Source organism: Dermatophagoides farinae, chromosome 10 (genome assembly GCF_024713945.1).
Source record: "Dermatophagoides farinae isolate YC_2012a chromosome 10, ASM2471394v1, whole genome shotgun sequence".
Taxonomy (NCBI): Eukaryota; Metazoa; Arthropoda; class Arachnida; order Sarcoptiformes; family Pyroglyphidae; genus Dermatophagoides; species Dermatophagoides farinae.
Genome location: NC_134686.1, coordinates 1,143,192 through 1,160,100, shown reverse-complemented (window position 1 = coordinate 1,160,100; position 16,909 = coordinate 1,143,192). Strand labels below are relative to the sequence as shown.

The window sequence follows — 16,909 nt, the reverse complement described above, 5'->3', positions numbered from 1 at the left end:
GTTGTTGTTGTTGTTGTCAAAAAAAAAGCTCAGAATTTTCAGGAAAAAAAATTTTTTTTCAGCTCCAAGTTTGTTTCGTAAGTAGTGTCTTTATATTTGTATTTATTATTATTATTTCTTGGTATTAATTTTCTTGTTTTTATTTTCCAAAACAAAAAAAAAAATAAATAAATAAAGATTCAAAACACATGATGATGATGATGATGATATTTGTGCTCTTCTGGAATTGTTATTCGTAAATATTTCAAGATATTCTACATGTAGTCGATTGGTTTGCATTGCTTTTCATCATTTGATAATCATCTTAGTTGCATACATCAAATATATATGGGTAAAAAGAGAGAGAAAAAAAATTGAAAAATTAATTATTGATTGATTTTTGTTTCTATATTCATTATTAACAGGAAAAAAAATGAACACTACATAATACACATGACTACAAATTGTACATTACTACTTACTATTCAACATTCGTGAAAGAATATCATCTGCCGAATCGGCTGAAGTTGTAAAAATCAATTCCTTTAATATGTTTACGGGTATTAGTCGAAGATGTTGTTTTTCTGCAATTTCAATCAATTTTTTAATATTATTCTAAATGATGGAATTTTTTGGATTTAAGAATGAGAAGAAGAAGTAGAAGGAAAAAAAACATCATTAATTTACATATATGTCATTGGTGTAGGGTTCATATTTATGGACTTTATCATCATCATTTGAATGAATGAAACAAAACAAAAAAAAAACATTTACAATTCTTTGATGCATTCGTGCCTGCTGTTTTTTCAACAACAGTAGTTCAACAATAATACTCTGTTTATTTGGATCGATGACCCGTCCATTCATTTTAAAACCATTCATCAATTCTGAACCGGCTTTAGCTAGTTCTTCTTGTAGTAATTCTTTTCCTGTTTCATGATGATGTTGATGATGATTATTATTATTATTATTATTACGACCATTATTTATTGTAGTATATGGTACATTAGACATTGGTGGTGGTATCATATAGCCAGATTTAAGCAGCTGTCTACCCCATATTTCAATATTTAGTATTCCTTCTTTCAAATAATCGATTAATGGCTGTGTTACATGACTATAATGGAATAATTTTTTAAAATTAAAATTCGGATTGACCGTTACGCCAACTTTATCCGAAATGGAATAATTTTCATCGACAAACATTAAATATTTTAAATATATTTCCTGTGAATATGAAGAGAAAAAAACATTATTTTTTTTTTTTGTTGAAAAAAAAGTAATTTAGCAACAACAAACAAAAACTTACAGTAAATTTATTTGGCAATCCACGGCAGCCTATTATTTTGATAATAAAATTCAATGATTTTCCTAACAATTCTTGTGGTGTATCCACATAAACATCATCTTGTTCAACATATTCTTGGCCATTCTCATCACATGGTATTATTTCAACATTGATAACACCAATTTCTTGGCCAGTAAAATCATTGACAGAAAGATGTTCTTTTATTTCAATCATATAGGCAAGTGGTTGTAAATATAATTGTGCGGTACCAATTAAACATTCAGCATCAAGATTTTCTGTAAATGGATCTTCTTCCTTTGAGAATCAGAAACAAAACAAAAAAATATGATCATAAGGTGTATGTGTGTGTGTGTGTGTGTGTGTGTTAGTTTTAAATCAAATCACATACCAATGGAACATCCCATTCTTCTTCACCAGTTTCATAACAATGATACATTTGTTTCATAAAATACATTCGATCTAGAAATTTTTCTTTATTCCAAAGAAATTCTTGACCTGTATTCGAATTCATCACGTGTACATATGGCTTTATATGTGTGTTTTTTTTTTTGATTTTGGAAAATGGGAGAAAAAAAAAGAAATAAAACAAAAAAAATGATAATTTCAGATTTCTTCACTACCAAATTTTTTTATAATCAAATATTTATCATCATCATCTTACTTCAGGTTTACGGCCAATTTTCCCTAAAAATATTGGCGATACAAGTACATTTTCAAAATGGACCATTTTTTCCAATTCTTCACTAATGGCATTTGCCTCCTCAACAGCTGGAATCAATTCTAATAGTTCTTTATTCAACAATTCCTGTTCAATTGAGTTATCATCGTTGTTAAAATTATAGCCAGCTTTTGATGCTATTTCTTCTTGTGCTAATTCATATGTTACATTCAATATGGAATTTCCATGCAAACTATCAAGAGGATTCCTGAATACAAACAATTGTGATGTACCGAATAATAACCTATAATGATGATAAGCAGAATAAATGGGAATTAGAGTGATAGAGAGAGAATAAAAATGTCAATTTGTATAAAAATCCAAATAAATTAGTGATTTATTGCCATTCAATAATACCATATATACCTATCATTATGTGCTAAATTGACTTTATGTGTGACTAGATCACCATTCAATAGGATACGACATTCATCATCGATACGTTCCAATATGATTTTTTCATTTTCCGTACGATTAATAACAGCATGATGATCCTGTATCAATGGACCCATCAATTGTATTGGACAATCACCGCCTTTGCCAATCAAATTTGTGCCAGTTTTAATAATGAAAATAATTTTATCTACAAGTTGTTCATCGAAATTCAGATTGGACAAATGTGGATTCATTTCTTTTTGCTGTTTTTCAAGTTCAATTTGTTTACGATTTTCTTCAAGCTCTTTATGTGAACGTTCTTGTCGTTCCTGTTGTAAACGTTCTTCATATGATTGTCGTAATGCATTTAATTTTCTTTCATTTTCCTTCATAATGGCTTCAATTTCTTCTTCTAATTTCAATTTATTATCATCATCTATTATAAAATGAAAAATGAAAATGAAAATGAAAATCAAGAAACAAAAACAAAAACATGATGGAAAATGAAGAATCAATGATACCGTAAAAGGACTGTGATGGTGATTTGGACAATGTTGTTGAGGCAGTATTGGTGGCCACGGCAGCCGAAGCAGCAGCCGCTGCTGCTGCTGCTACTGTCGATTCTTTTTCCAATAATTTTTTCAATTTTTCATTCTCTTCTTTAAGATCTCTGATAATCTTATCAGTATTATCAATGTTGATTTTGGCAAAATTCTGTATCTGTTTCGCTCGATCGGCTATAAGGAAAAATTTGTAATAATAAATTTTTTCATTTCAATCATTATATAACACCATTGTTGCAAACAAAATAAAAATTAAAACAATCAGACCATAGAATGATCAATGATCAATGTTTAGAAATTTTTTTGAATGATACAAACCATAACGTAATGTTGATAATGTTTCATCATAGTTGATATCAGCTGGGCTAATATTGGCAATCATTGCCGTTTTACTGTTACCACCCAATGCATTCATTAATAATCGTGTTAACACTGATTCACGATATGGTACTTTAACATTACGACCATTTGCTTTTTCAGCCAATGCATGTATACAATTGCCTAAACATGACAATGACTGATTAATGGCAACAGATTCACGGAATCGATCACCAGTAACGGAATTTCGTCCACCAGCTAAATCAGATAGTCGTTCACTATTTTTTTTTTAAGATCATCATTTTAATTAATGAAATTGATATTGATATCGGTTGAAATTAATCATTTATTTACCTTCCAGCTAGATCGACAAGATTTATTACAGATGTTTTCGTCTCTTCATTGCCATTCGAATTGATTGAACGTTGACTCAATGTTATTGTGATTATCATATGTGATCGTGATGATGTTTCATTCATATTTGTTGCCGATATACTACGATTAGTGACACCTTGTTCAAATTTTTCCAGAATTTCTTTCTGCGATAAAACCGTACAACGTATTAGGCCTTCAGCTGATATGTATGAAAAAAATGTGGAAAATTTTCAATTTAATAAAAACAAAATGACACAAGTTGTGAAATTATCATCATACCGAAAAAACCTTTTACAGGATGTTCACGAATTTTTAATCCTTTCTTTTTCACATTATATTCAGTATCAAGAAGATCACGTACATTTTCTGAATATAATTCTATCATGGACAAATTTACTTCAGTATTAATATCCATTCCTTTACGATTATCAATAATATTGAATAATTCTTCACAAATTCTTGGCACTAATCCTTTGTTGGCGCCTAGGCCAACCATTGTATATGATTTTCCGGAACCAGTTTGACCATAACAAAATAATGATACATTATAACCACGCCATGCATTATTGAGCAATGGTAATGCTAATGTTTGAAATATACATTGCTACACGGTAAAGAGAAAAAATTCAATTTCAGTTAAATATAAATCCCATCATCATCATCATACTTGATCGGCATAAATTTCACCATCCGGATGATTATTATCGGCCACAAATAGACCATTCTGTGCTTCAGTAAATCCATCATGTGACCAAAAAATACGATCATAAATAAAACGTTTACGATTATCATCATCTTCCGGATGATTCAATATTATACTATTCGAATCAATCAACGATACTATTGATTTGGCTGAACGTTTTTTTTCTCGTTGATTGTGTTTTAATCAAACGAAACGAAATGAATTTATATATAAAAAAAACAAATAAAATAAAATTAAGGAATAATAATCAAAAATTGATTTGTAAAATTTTGTTTGTTTGTTTTTTTTTTTTTAAGAAAAAGGATATGAATGGTCGTATACGAACGCTGACAAAAACATTTTCAATTTCTTTAATATCCATTGGCGATATCTGTAATGATGAAATTGTTGAAACAACGTATTTATCTGTTACAACAACAACAAATAAATAAAAAACTTACATTTCGCATGATGATTATGATTATGGTGATGATGATGATTATGATTATGATTATGATTTATTTTTATTGCCACTCTATCAGACATTTGCCATTTGTGAATCTTAAATTAGATGTATATGTTGTTGGTTTGCTTGTTATACAGTTGGCACAATTGTTGTTGTTGGTGTTTTTGTTGTTGTTGTTGTTTTTATTGATTGATTTGAATAACAAAAAAATAAGAAGACAGAAACAGAAACTTTATTCTTTGCCAATCAATATGAATACCGTGTATGAATTTCTTCCAATTCTCTATGGCAACCACGACGACTACGACGACGACATTTTCATCATCAAAACAATGAAAAAAAGAAAATTTTGAATTTCTAAAAATAAAAAAAAATTTTCACAAGAAAACATTTGACATTTTTTTTCTGTTGTTTCACTGTTGCTATTGCAATACACACACATACACACACACTCAGATAATGTTTATAGATGGTGACAATTACAATTCGAATCAGATTACATTTTTACATCGAATCATCATTAAAAAAAATCAACAAGAGTAGAAATAGACCAATTTCATCAACCAACCAGCCAATCAACCGAGTGAATAAACGATCCAACAACAACAAAAACAACAACAAAAATTCCAAAACAAACAATTCAGGTATTGTATTAGGATTCACATATATTACAAGCCAAAATCTCCGTATGAATGAATGAATGAATGGCGGTATCCTGGGTATTTCTTTCTGGAACCGTAGTAAATGAATCATCGTAATAGTCATATAATAATCATCATGGATCATGGATAATAAAATACAGCACCACCACCACCACCACCACTCTTTTTTGGATATGGAGTGAAATAGAAAGATTAAACAACGTTTAAATAAAAGTTCATTGTACGGATTTGTTTTTTGTTGTTGCCGTTGTTGTTGTTGTTTGGTGGTTGATTGTTGATTACCACCCCGTTATTTCTCCAGTTGGAAATGTTGTTTACCCTACCTACCTACCTACCTATCTGGGAAAAAAAACATCATCTTTAATTCATAAAGAAAAACTCACCCTCTGGCTTTCAAAATATACCAAAAACAATGACCATTTTCGAATGAAATTTTTTCTTCTTCTTCGCTCCATATATTCAATTATTCATGAATCATCATAATAGATAAATTATGTAATAATTATATTATTAACCAAAATGACCGTGTGTGTGTGTGTGTGTGTTTTGAGTGGTGCGATTTTCGATGAAATTCGCCATTCTCAAATCATCATCATGATCATTTTTTTTGTGTGTGTGATTTTCACGTACCACATGAGAGAAACAATGCAAAAAATTAATCTGGTTGATTGTATTCAAACTTTTGTTGGTGATTCATTTTCAAAAAAAAAGAAAAAAAATTTTCACTCCAATTCATTGATAGTGATTGGTCACGCGTGTTTGCAATATATTCAAACAACAACAACAACAACAACAACAACAACAACAACAACAACAACAACAACAATTTCATTTTTTTTTCATTTCAAATTCAAATTTTTTTTTTTGATTTTATCCAGAAATTTTTTTTTTTGCTTTGTTTTTACAGTGTGTGTGTGTGTGTGTTTGGCATTCTATTAGAAAACAGAATAATTGGTTTGTTTTTGTTTTTTTTTTTTTTTTTTTTGTTCTGCTGGACATTGGGCAAGAATTATATATATATATATATATATTACAACGATAATGCTGATGATAAATGTACAGATTTACATCACAGACAATTTTTTTGTTTGTTTGTTTGTTTGTTTGTTTCTTATTCAAATCAATTATGTAACAAGAAATTTTTAACAAAAAAAAATTTTTTTTTGTTTTCATTCAATCAGAGAAAACAATCATCATCATGTGTATCAATCAATTTGATTATCAATTAAAAATGGATCCAATGATGTTTGGCGATAATGTTGACAATGATTTACAACAACCATGGACAATACGTAATGTTCATAGTAGAAAATGGTCTATTTTCAGTTATTTGAAATATTTTAGCACTCCATTCTGTAATTATATTTGATTGATTGATTTGTTTATTGATTGATTTGATTTGATTGTCAATTTTTTTTGTAGTATTAAGCTGTTATCCATTGATATTATGGAAATTTTATCGTTCAACAATGTTATTGTTGATATCATTACAACAGGACAATGGTGATTCATCTTCATCATCATCATCAACAACAACAACAACATCGATCAAGTGTTAATTGAACTCATTAAATCTGTACGATCAGTATCCGCTATTGTTGTACAATCATCACTATTTGTTGATGTAGATGGATTATAATAAAATGTTGGTATTAAATCAGGTGGACCTTTATTATTGAGATGATGATGATGATTATGATGATGATGACCAGTATGATGACCACCATGAGCAATTGCCGGATTCATACTGTATAGATCTAAACTCAACAATTCCATATTTGATTTGTTATCTTTAGCACTAAATCCAGCCAATAAATTACTATAATATTCATTACAAATAACATTCGTTTCCGTATAAACAGTCGGTATGGCTAAATTATCTAAAGTACCATAACCACCACCACCACCACCACCATGATGATTATTATTATTATGATGATGATGATGATGGCCACTATTATTATCAGCATTATCATTCACAATACCACCAGCACCACCGCCACCGCAGCCAACATTTAAAGTAGTAGTAGTAGTATTAATCATTGTTCCATTTGTAATATTCATATCAACATTGGAACAAACATCATTTCTTTGATGATTATTCATTACATTCAATCCAATTTCATCATCATCATCATTATTATCATTATCATCATTTTTATCACCATGAATTTTAAAATTATCACCATTCTTCAATTTACGTCCATAATTTTTCTTCTTATTATTATTATTATTACGTATTCGTTGACAAAATTTCGACATATACGATATGGCAATCACAATAACAATAAGCATTATGGTTAATGATCCACATACGCTAACCATTATTATTTTGATATGATTCATTGCATAATTTGTAAACAATAATCCAGTTGTGTCGGTTGTAAAATTTTTACTATTATTATAAATATATTTTTCTGCTTTACGTAATGTTTGAGCATTGATCCATCGATGATCACTGGTTCCTTTTGTATTGAGTGCATAAATTTTTATCTTATAATTACTTGATTCGATTAAATGATCAATTTGAAAATTAAACATTGTCATCGATGTACTTGATGTTTTATTTGTTTGATTTACTGTGGTGAACAAAAGAGAGAGAGAGATTAAAGATTTTTTTTAAAGATAAACAAAAACACATACTTAATGTTGATATGTTTGAAAAAGGCATCGGTGGATTCAATGTCAGATTCTGTAATAATTGGCCATGTTTATCATAAATTTCAGCAATATAATGTGTAGTTGGATGTACAAAAATTGTTTGGCCAATTTTTGCCGATTGTTGTTGTTTTTGTTGTTGTTGTTGTTGTTGATGATTGTATTGATTGTCTATTGTCATTTCTGATGATGATAAATATTGTTTATGTTTTGGTTGTTGTTCATCATCATCATCATCGTTATCACCATCACCGTCATCATCAACATTATCATTTGAAATTATTTGATAATCATTTTCACTTGTACATTTTATCGTTATCTTATCGATTGATTGATTATATAATTGACAATAGAATGGAAAATTTGGTGGACCTTAGAAATTGTAATGTTGACAACAAAAAAAAAATAAACAGAATTTCATTAGCAACAGAAAATTCCAGAATCTTTATTATTACCTGAATCAATGATATGATATTTACAGGGTATTTGTTGCATGCCAACATCGTTTTTAGCTATACATTCAATTGTACCATAATGATGTGTTGAATTTGGCATATAATATAATAATGAACTGTGGATGAAACAAACAAACAAACAAAAAAAATTCCAGTTGACAATTTTCATTTTAAATAAAATGTAAAAAAATTCTCACAAAACAAACCTATAGTTATACGAATGAACCGTTGTTAATTCAATTTGTTTTTCAAATTTCCATTGAAATGAACTGGGCATCGGATTGGAATCTACTTCACAAACTAAGGCATTTGATTCGAATAACGAAAGACCATATGCTAATCTGTGGACAAGAATCAAAAAAAGAAAGGAATTTTATTCTGTTTACTCAACCATAGACACAAGAAATGTCAGAATTTTTTTGTTTATACAAAAAACACATACGTTGATTTAAATTTACAATATGGTGCAAAACGTATATTCAATATGATTGAATTTGATGTTCGTGTACCATGTTGATTGGTGGCTTCACATTTATAATCACCAGACATATGACGACGGACATTTTGTAATACCAATGAATAATTACTTTGGATTATTCCTGTTGTGGTGAACAAAAAACAAAACAAAAAAAAATTTGAAAATAAATAATGAAAATTATTCACACAACAGAATTCAGATGGAATTTTTGTAGTTTTTTTTGCACTCCATTCTTGGTGTGTAAATAACAACTTAACGTTTTGTTAATTGTTTTGCTAAGCCTTTTTCAATTTGCGTGTGTGCGTGTGTGTTTTCTACCAAGAATCAATTTCATATATGAGGATTATGTTTGATGAATATTTGTTTGATTTCGAAACAATTTTCGTTTTAGTGCTTAAATTGGTTTTTTTATTTTCATTTTCACTTCTTAGAATTAAGATTGTTGTTATTGTTGTTGTTGTTCTTGGTTCAATGCAAAACCAAACAACAACAATAAAAAAACACCCGATTGATTGATATTATTTACCTTGTCTTGGTTCCAATATTTCATCATTAAATCTCCATATTAATGGCGTTGTTGGCATTGGATTTGCATCCAATATACAATCAAAATAAATGTCATTACCTTCCTGTATTGTATTCAATGATATGGTTGTTGTGCCAAGTTGTAATGTTAATTCTGGTACATCTATGGAAAAACATGGAAAAATAACGATTAATAACCATGTAATAATAATAATTCATCACAAAATATGGTGTTACTACAACAAAATGAATGAATGAATGCAAGAATATTCTGCATTCAAATTGTGATGAGATTTTACAAATTGTAAAAAAAAAACATAAAACCATATACATTCTACACTGAGAACAAAATGTTCTGAAATTGTTGAATTAAAAATTTTTGGATTCTCTGCATGACATGACAATATATGGCCATTGTTTTCACGTTTCAATGGTAGACTAATGATTGATATTGTTTGCATATCACCTAAAAAAAAAAGTGGAAAAAGAGAGCGAAAGAATTCAGTTGTCGAGCATTAATCTTTTAAAGTTTTTTTTTTTTTTTTACAAACCTTGTAATGTTGTATCATAACGAACATTATCAAACATCCAATATAATCGTGCTTTTGGTTTTGAACCAAATGATTTACATTCAAATTTTGCATCATTATTGGCTAATAATGATGATGAAATTTGATGAATTTTTATTTCCAATGGTTTTACTGGGAAAAATAAATCCAAGAAAAAAAAAATTAAATCGAAATCATCATTTGGATAATCATCACTTACAATTTAGATCAATAGTAATCGATGCTGATGATGCAATTGTAATATTATTATTTGATGATTGACAAGTGAATATTGATAATAAATGATGTCGTGCTAATGATTCAATAACAAGCTCATTGGTTGTAACTGTTTTTTGTTTACAAAAAAAAAAAAAAAAAATGAAAAAATTCTTAAGCACTGGAAAAGGGTTAAAAAATGAGAAAACAGACCATCTTTGCTTTTATATTCAAAACTATCATCAATAATGGAATAATCTTTCCACCAGGTTAATGTTGGTCGTGGTTTACCTGAACGAAACGAACAGAAAAGAAATGAAAAGAAAAATGAAATGAATGACGAAATTTTTTTCTGGTTACTGGTTGTTGTCTTACCACCAAACGATGTACAGACCAATACTAATCTATCACCTTCATTGAATGGTCCGATAAGGCCTTTTAATGGATGTGATGTACTTTGTGAATATTTATACGAAATGATTGGCTCTTCAGGTGGTACTGCGAAAACAAAAAAAAAATCAAAATCAAAATCAAAATTAGTATTAATCTTGGCCACTAGATGGTAGTGCATTTGCAATATTTTTTTTTTTTGAATTTTTTTTTTAAATATTCTGGATGTGTGTGTGCGTGTGTGTGTATATAACATCATCATCATACCAATCACTTTAAGCTGTATCACTATATTGACTGTACGAGCTTTTTTAAAATCAACTCGACAACGATATTCACCAGCATCTTTTGTTTGTACTGGATCAATTTGTAAAAAGGCAGGCTGATTATGTTGATTGAAATAAACACGATCTATAAAACCGAAAAACAAAAACAAAACAAAAAAATCGACATGATCTCATCGACAAACATCAATGAATTATAAACTTACCAATTAAATTTGGTGATGCAATAATTCTTGCTTTTTCTAATGGATCTATAATATATATGATGATGATGATGATCCAAACAAATCCAAATAGAATATTAAAACAATGGCACATCAATGATATATAAATCCGTTACATACCTTTTCGTGCATCAATCGTATAGATTGGTTCAAACTTTTTATGTTTTACCATTTTTTTTTTTTTGTTTTCATGAAAGCAAGAATTGGCCACAGGTAAAAAAAGAATAAAAAAACAAAACAAAAACAGAATCGTTACGTTTCGAAATTTTTTTTTTTTTTTGTTACTCGTATCACTTACTTCATCATCTTTATACCATAGGATCAATACAACATGATCATCGATTGTTGGTGGTATTATATTACATGGTAATGCAACCTGTTTTCAATTATATAATAATGGGGTAAAATGAAATACACTGTGGTTCGAATTTTAAATTTATTATATTATCATCAATTCATTACCTTTCCACCATCGACAGCTGTATAGATGATTGATGCTAAATTGAAAAAAAAAGAAAAAAAAAGAAAACGAAATTAGTAAGACTAGTGATTATCTGGAAAAAAAAATTTTACATCCACACATCTTTTATGATTTTCATCATCATCATCATTATTCACACCCATTGTTGTTGTTGTGTTTGTTGTTGTTGTGGACCGAAATTTTTTTTTTCACACCATGGAATAATAATGATCAAAATGAAAATGAAAATGAAAATTGTCAACAATAACCCATGGTGGTTGAACATGAATACTCACACACGCACACATCCCTACAGCATTTCCCTTTTATTTTTGTTTCTTCTTTGACTTTTTTTTCATATTAATGAAATGAAATTAAAATATTATAATGTTATATGGTGAATGCAAATGTGCAAGAAAAAAAACGAATTCAATTGATGATGAGATCAAAGAAAAAAAAACCCACCAACCATTAACCAACTGCCTCCCCCCCACCACCACCACACACACACTGCCATCATCAAAAATAATAATTCCATTGGAATGCAGCGGTGGTGGTGGTGGTGGTGGTGGTGGTGATGGTGGCTGTAATCATCATCATCATGACACTAGGTTTTTGTACAAAAAAAAAATTTTTTTTTCAAAATTTAATCCAAAGTTTGTGTTGATGCGTGTATTATATTATAGCGTGCAACGGCGGGTTTTGTTTTTTTTTATTTTTGTTTATTCGTTGGAAAACACGAAATCACTCCATTTTTTTTTCTTGGAACAAAGACAATTCACACACACACACTGGGTGAAATGAAAAAAAAAATGATACAGACAAATGACAATGACATAACGGAATGATGATGAGAAACACTACCAGGAAGAAGAAAAAAAAACGAAACAACAACAAAATAAATGTTTAATTGATTGTGATAGGGCTGTGTATCGCTTCGAGAGCAGATATTCTTTCATCTATTGAATTTTTTTCAGTGTTGGTGGTTCGACGGTTTGTTGGTTGGTTATCCAAGATTCATTTCTTCATTGTTTCACCATCATCACACCACTACACACACACACATTATATACGCTTTGATTCATTTTCTTCACCACACACACGCCACATTTTTGTTTCCCATACAATTTTTATTTTTGGATTCTTGTTTTTTTTTTTTTTGGATTCTTGTTTTCATCATCATCATCATCATCAATATCATTGAAGCTTGAGATTGATATTTTGTTTTTGGTTTTTTTTGTGGTCAGTTGTGTTTGTTCTATATTTTCTTCATCAACATTCTTTTCATATATAGATGATGGACATCACACACACACATACACATAACACGATTTTTGTTTTCATGGTTATTGTTGTGTCGTTATAGTTGTCAAATTAAATGATGCATTATATCATTCTTCACTATTTACACACACACACACACACACACATAGAAAAAAAACGAGAGCGAGACATTCAGAAAGACAAACTTACTTTATTCTTATTATGTGTTTGTGTGTATTCTGTGTGTATGTGTGTGTGTGTGTGTGTTTGGTGTTGTTGTTTCTGGATCATTCACTTCTTGTGTGTTTGTTGTTGTCAAGTTTTTTTTTCGTTCAAATTCGATTTTTGTTTTTTTTTTTATTTGATTTTCATCAACATTATTTTTTGGTGGCAGTGTGTTCGTTTCATTTTTTGGTTTCAATTTTTCCGGTTATTACGCGACAATCACACCAACACACCGTAGACACTAAGAAAAAAATTTTATTTTGGATTATTAGTAGTAGTAGAAACACCACCACCACCACCACCGCTACTACTACCACCACCACTACCGCTTAACAATGATGATGATGATAAACTATCATTAATTGCTGTTAGAATGGCACCATCTAATTGTTGTTGCGATTGTGATTGTAATTGTTCTTTACATGGTAATTTACAAATAAAACGCATTGGCATATCAGCATCCGATGGTAAACGGGTATCTTCACGAATTCTAACGACCACAGTACCCATATCTTTTGGTAATGCCATTTTAAATTGTTGATTAATTTTAACTAATTCAACAATTTCCGTTGATTGTAATTGACCATCAGAATCTTTTGTAAATGATGTCATTACTTTAACATTTTCCATTGATGATGATGATGATGATGATGAAGATGAAGATGCAGATGCTGATGTTGTTGATAATGATGCCATTGTCTGTGTGTGTGGTTTTTTGTGGTTTTTTTTCTACGTTTTTTTTTGCTTCAAGCTTTTTTTTAGCTAACCAGGCAGTTGTAACTGAAAAAATTGAATAACAATATCCTATTGATGATGATGATGCGTAAATCAAAACCAGTCGTGCACACACACACACACACAATAGATGAAACTTTTTACTTGATTTTCAAAAATTAAAAAAAAAAACACAATAAATATTCGGTGTACTCGTCGTTGCACAACAACAACAAAAAAAAAAAGTTTCAAGCAAGCCAAAAAAAAAAAAATGAAAAATGAAAATTCGTTAATTGGTTTTTTTCGGCTTTATGTGTGATATATATGTTACGTGTTAAGAAGTAGAAAAAGGGAAATATTATAATTGAAAAAAAAGAATGAAATTTTAACATTTGACTAGAAGGCAAACAACAAGAACTTACCAAAAAAAAAAGAAAAAAAGAATCACTAAATCGTTTCGTTAATACCAGCCATACAGAATGATGATTGGCTTTTATATATAGCAAAAGAGAATTTTTTTTCATTATTCTGTTCGAATTTTTTTTTCAAAATTTCCAAATTCCATTGTTGTTGTTTGTCATATTCATTCATTAATTCATGGCAATTTAATTCAATTTTTTTTCAATTCACAACAAAAGAAAAAATTTTTCGTACCAAACAAAAAAAAGGTGTAAACAAACATATACACGCCCACGTACAAATGTAAAACTTTAATTCAATTATATCACCACCACCAGCATTCATCGTATCGTTTTCATACCCATTTCTAAGCTAATACATCCACATTTCCTTCCTTTTGTGCCACGATTATTATATTATGTTTATTATTCGAATCAAAATTCCAGTTTTATAAAACTTTTCGTTTTTTTTTGTTTCAATAAACATTCCACATTTGGATTATATAAAACAAACGGAAATAGAAACAGATACAACAACAACAACAACTACAACAAACAACGACATTGATCGAGACACAAAGCACAAGAAGATCATATTTCTTAATTTTGGGTGAAAAAAAAAACATATTTCACATCTTCCTACACACACACACACATATGATATACTGATGGGAAATTGGAAAAAAAACCCACGATATAACGATTCTACATCATCATCATCATCATCTTTTTGTATCCGACAACAACAACAACAGCAAAGGATCAATGTCTAAATCAACGTTGTCGTTGGAACATAGACATTGATCAGGAAAAAAAAGAAAAAGAAAAGAAAAAAAAACAAACTTGAAAACCTGATTAGCATATAACTGAATAATAGTCGTTGTTGTTGTTGAATGGAGGGCGGGCGGACGGGGGGACGGGGTTTACACGTAGTTTAAATTTTTTTTTTTGTTTCGTTAAAGAATCTTCTAGAATTTCGTATGTGTTATCATATACGTGAAACATATTGTCAAGTTTCCAACAACTTTTTCTCTTGTTTGCCTGTTATATTCCGGGTTCATGGTTTGTGTGTGTGTGTATGTGTGTATGTTACAAGATTGTTTTTGCACTGATGTTCCACATTTTCAAGAATGAGAAAAAAAAGAAAAAAAAACAATCAAACAACCGAATAAAATGCAATAAAAAAAAGGAATAAGATAAACAAACATCATCGTCATCATCATGGATGTGGAACCATCATTTTTTTTTTTTTTTTTGGTTCGTTTTATATCTGATGACGAAATAAAGAATTTTATGTCTAAAAATCTGAATCGACAAGAATAAAATGGTGAAGGATGAAGAACCTTGAAAGAAATTTTTTCTTTTTTTTTCTTGGACATGAAACCCATTTACGAATGCTTCAATTTCTTTACTTGATTTGGTGTGAAAAGATTCTTATACTCTATCGCTTGCTTCCCAGGAATAAGGGACGCAGTAAAAAAAAAAAGTTTGAAAAACCAACACACACACAGAAACACACAGTAATAGTGACATAAAAAGATTACGAAATCCAGATTTATAGATTTTTGGAGTTTTTTTTTTATTTCATTTTCTTGTTCTGTTTTCACTACCAATCAATGTGTATACAGAATTCCTACAGAATAAGATAATCCTCAATGTTTGTTTTTATTTCGTTTTTTTTTATTGTTTCAACAGCAGTAACAGCAAAAAAGTTTTTTGCAATGAAAACACTAACGTTATCTTCTTATCTTATATATTCTTATCATTTCTCATCATTTCTGTAATTGAAAATTAGACATCTGTACGACATTGCGACATTTGACCTTTTTCGGTTTGTGTTTGATTAATTCAATTTGCAAATGTGTGTGTGTGTGTGTGTGTGTTTCAGTTAGCAACAAAAAAAAGACGTGTTAATTTCAATTTTCGTATTTTTTTTCATTGGAATAATAGAATAATGGCAGCAGAAAACAAAAAAAAATGTCAAAATGAAATTGAATTAATCAGCAAATTTTTTTTTTCTTTCATTCAAATTCATATATGACGTACATGTGTGTGTGTGTGTGTGTATGTTATTCATAAATTCAATTTCTTTTTTTTTCTATTAAAATTCAGTTGAACTTGGTGACGATGATGATGATGTTAGAGAAAAAAAAAATCCGTACAAATCATCATCATCATCATCCATGAAAATGACAATGAATGATTCGATTTGAACTTTTTCTTTTCATTTTAACACCCACCCACACACACACACACACACACACACACACACGCAAAAAAAATGAAATTCAACAAATTCATATTCGCTTGTCATCATCATCATCATTCAATTTAATAACTACATCTATATATGGAACAAAAAAAAACAGTCAAAACTAATTAAAATCATCACCAGGAATGAAAAAAATTTTTAAATGATGACTAACTGAGTGTTAACAAATGAAAAAAAAGAATTCATTTTTTTTGTTTTGTTTCGTTTTAGTTACATATAATTGAATCTTTCATTTGTTCCCAATGACAATGATGATGATGATGATGATGTTTCAATTTTAAAATTTTAAATTTTTTTTTTTGTAGCCGTACAACTTTGACAGTACAATATAAAATTCCCGCCTACACTGTTG

General features: G+C 29.3%; 2 protein-coding genes across 2 annotated transcripts; both read right to left on the bottom strand.

Moving 5' to 3' along the window:
- Nucleotides 1-114: 114 nt before the first annotated feature.
- On the bottom strand, nt 115-5,602 carry LOC124490821 (kinesin-like protein KIF28). The gene is made up of 14 exons (XM_047053377.2): nt 4,781-5,602; nt 4,648-4,710; nt 4,305-4,514; nt 3,917-4,241; nt 3,617-3,836; nt 3,263-3,540; nt 2,903-3,118; nt 2,373-2,817; nt 1,950-2,250; nt 1,677-1,814; nt 1,289-1,582; nt 754-1,206; nt 462-594; nt 115-303 (listed from the first exon to the last, which is right to left on the bottom strand). Exons 1-14 carry the CDS (start codon nt 4,787-4,789, stop codon nt 245-247), a joined length of 3,144 nt encoding a protein of 1,047 aa, XP_046909333.1. The 5' UTR covers nt 4,790-5,602; the 3' UTR covers nt 115-244.
- A 726-nt stretch (nt 5,603-6,328) lies between these two features.
- On the bottom strand, nt 6,329-11,823 carry LOC124491075 (uncharacterized). The gene is made up of 17 exons (XM_075734804.1): nt 11,799-11,823; nt 11,688-11,722; nt 11,524-11,601; nt 11,346-11,379; nt 11,208-11,252; nt 10,985-11,128; nt 10,703-10,825; nt 10,541-10,618; nt 10,332-10,457; nt 10,115-10,264; nt 9,895-10,029; nt 9,565-9,726; nt 9,003-9,159; nt 8,767-8,901; nt 8,561-8,676; nt 8,091-8,477; nt 6,329-8,026 (listed from the first exon to the last, which is right to left on the bottom strand). Exons 1-17 carry the CDS (start codon nt 11,806-11,808, stop codon nt 6,996-6,998), a joined length of 2,946 nt encoding a protein of 981 aa, XP_075590919.1. The 5' UTR covers nt 11,809-11,823; the 3' UTR covers nt 6,329-6,995.
- Nucleotides 11,824-16,909: the final 5,086 nt, after the last annotated feature.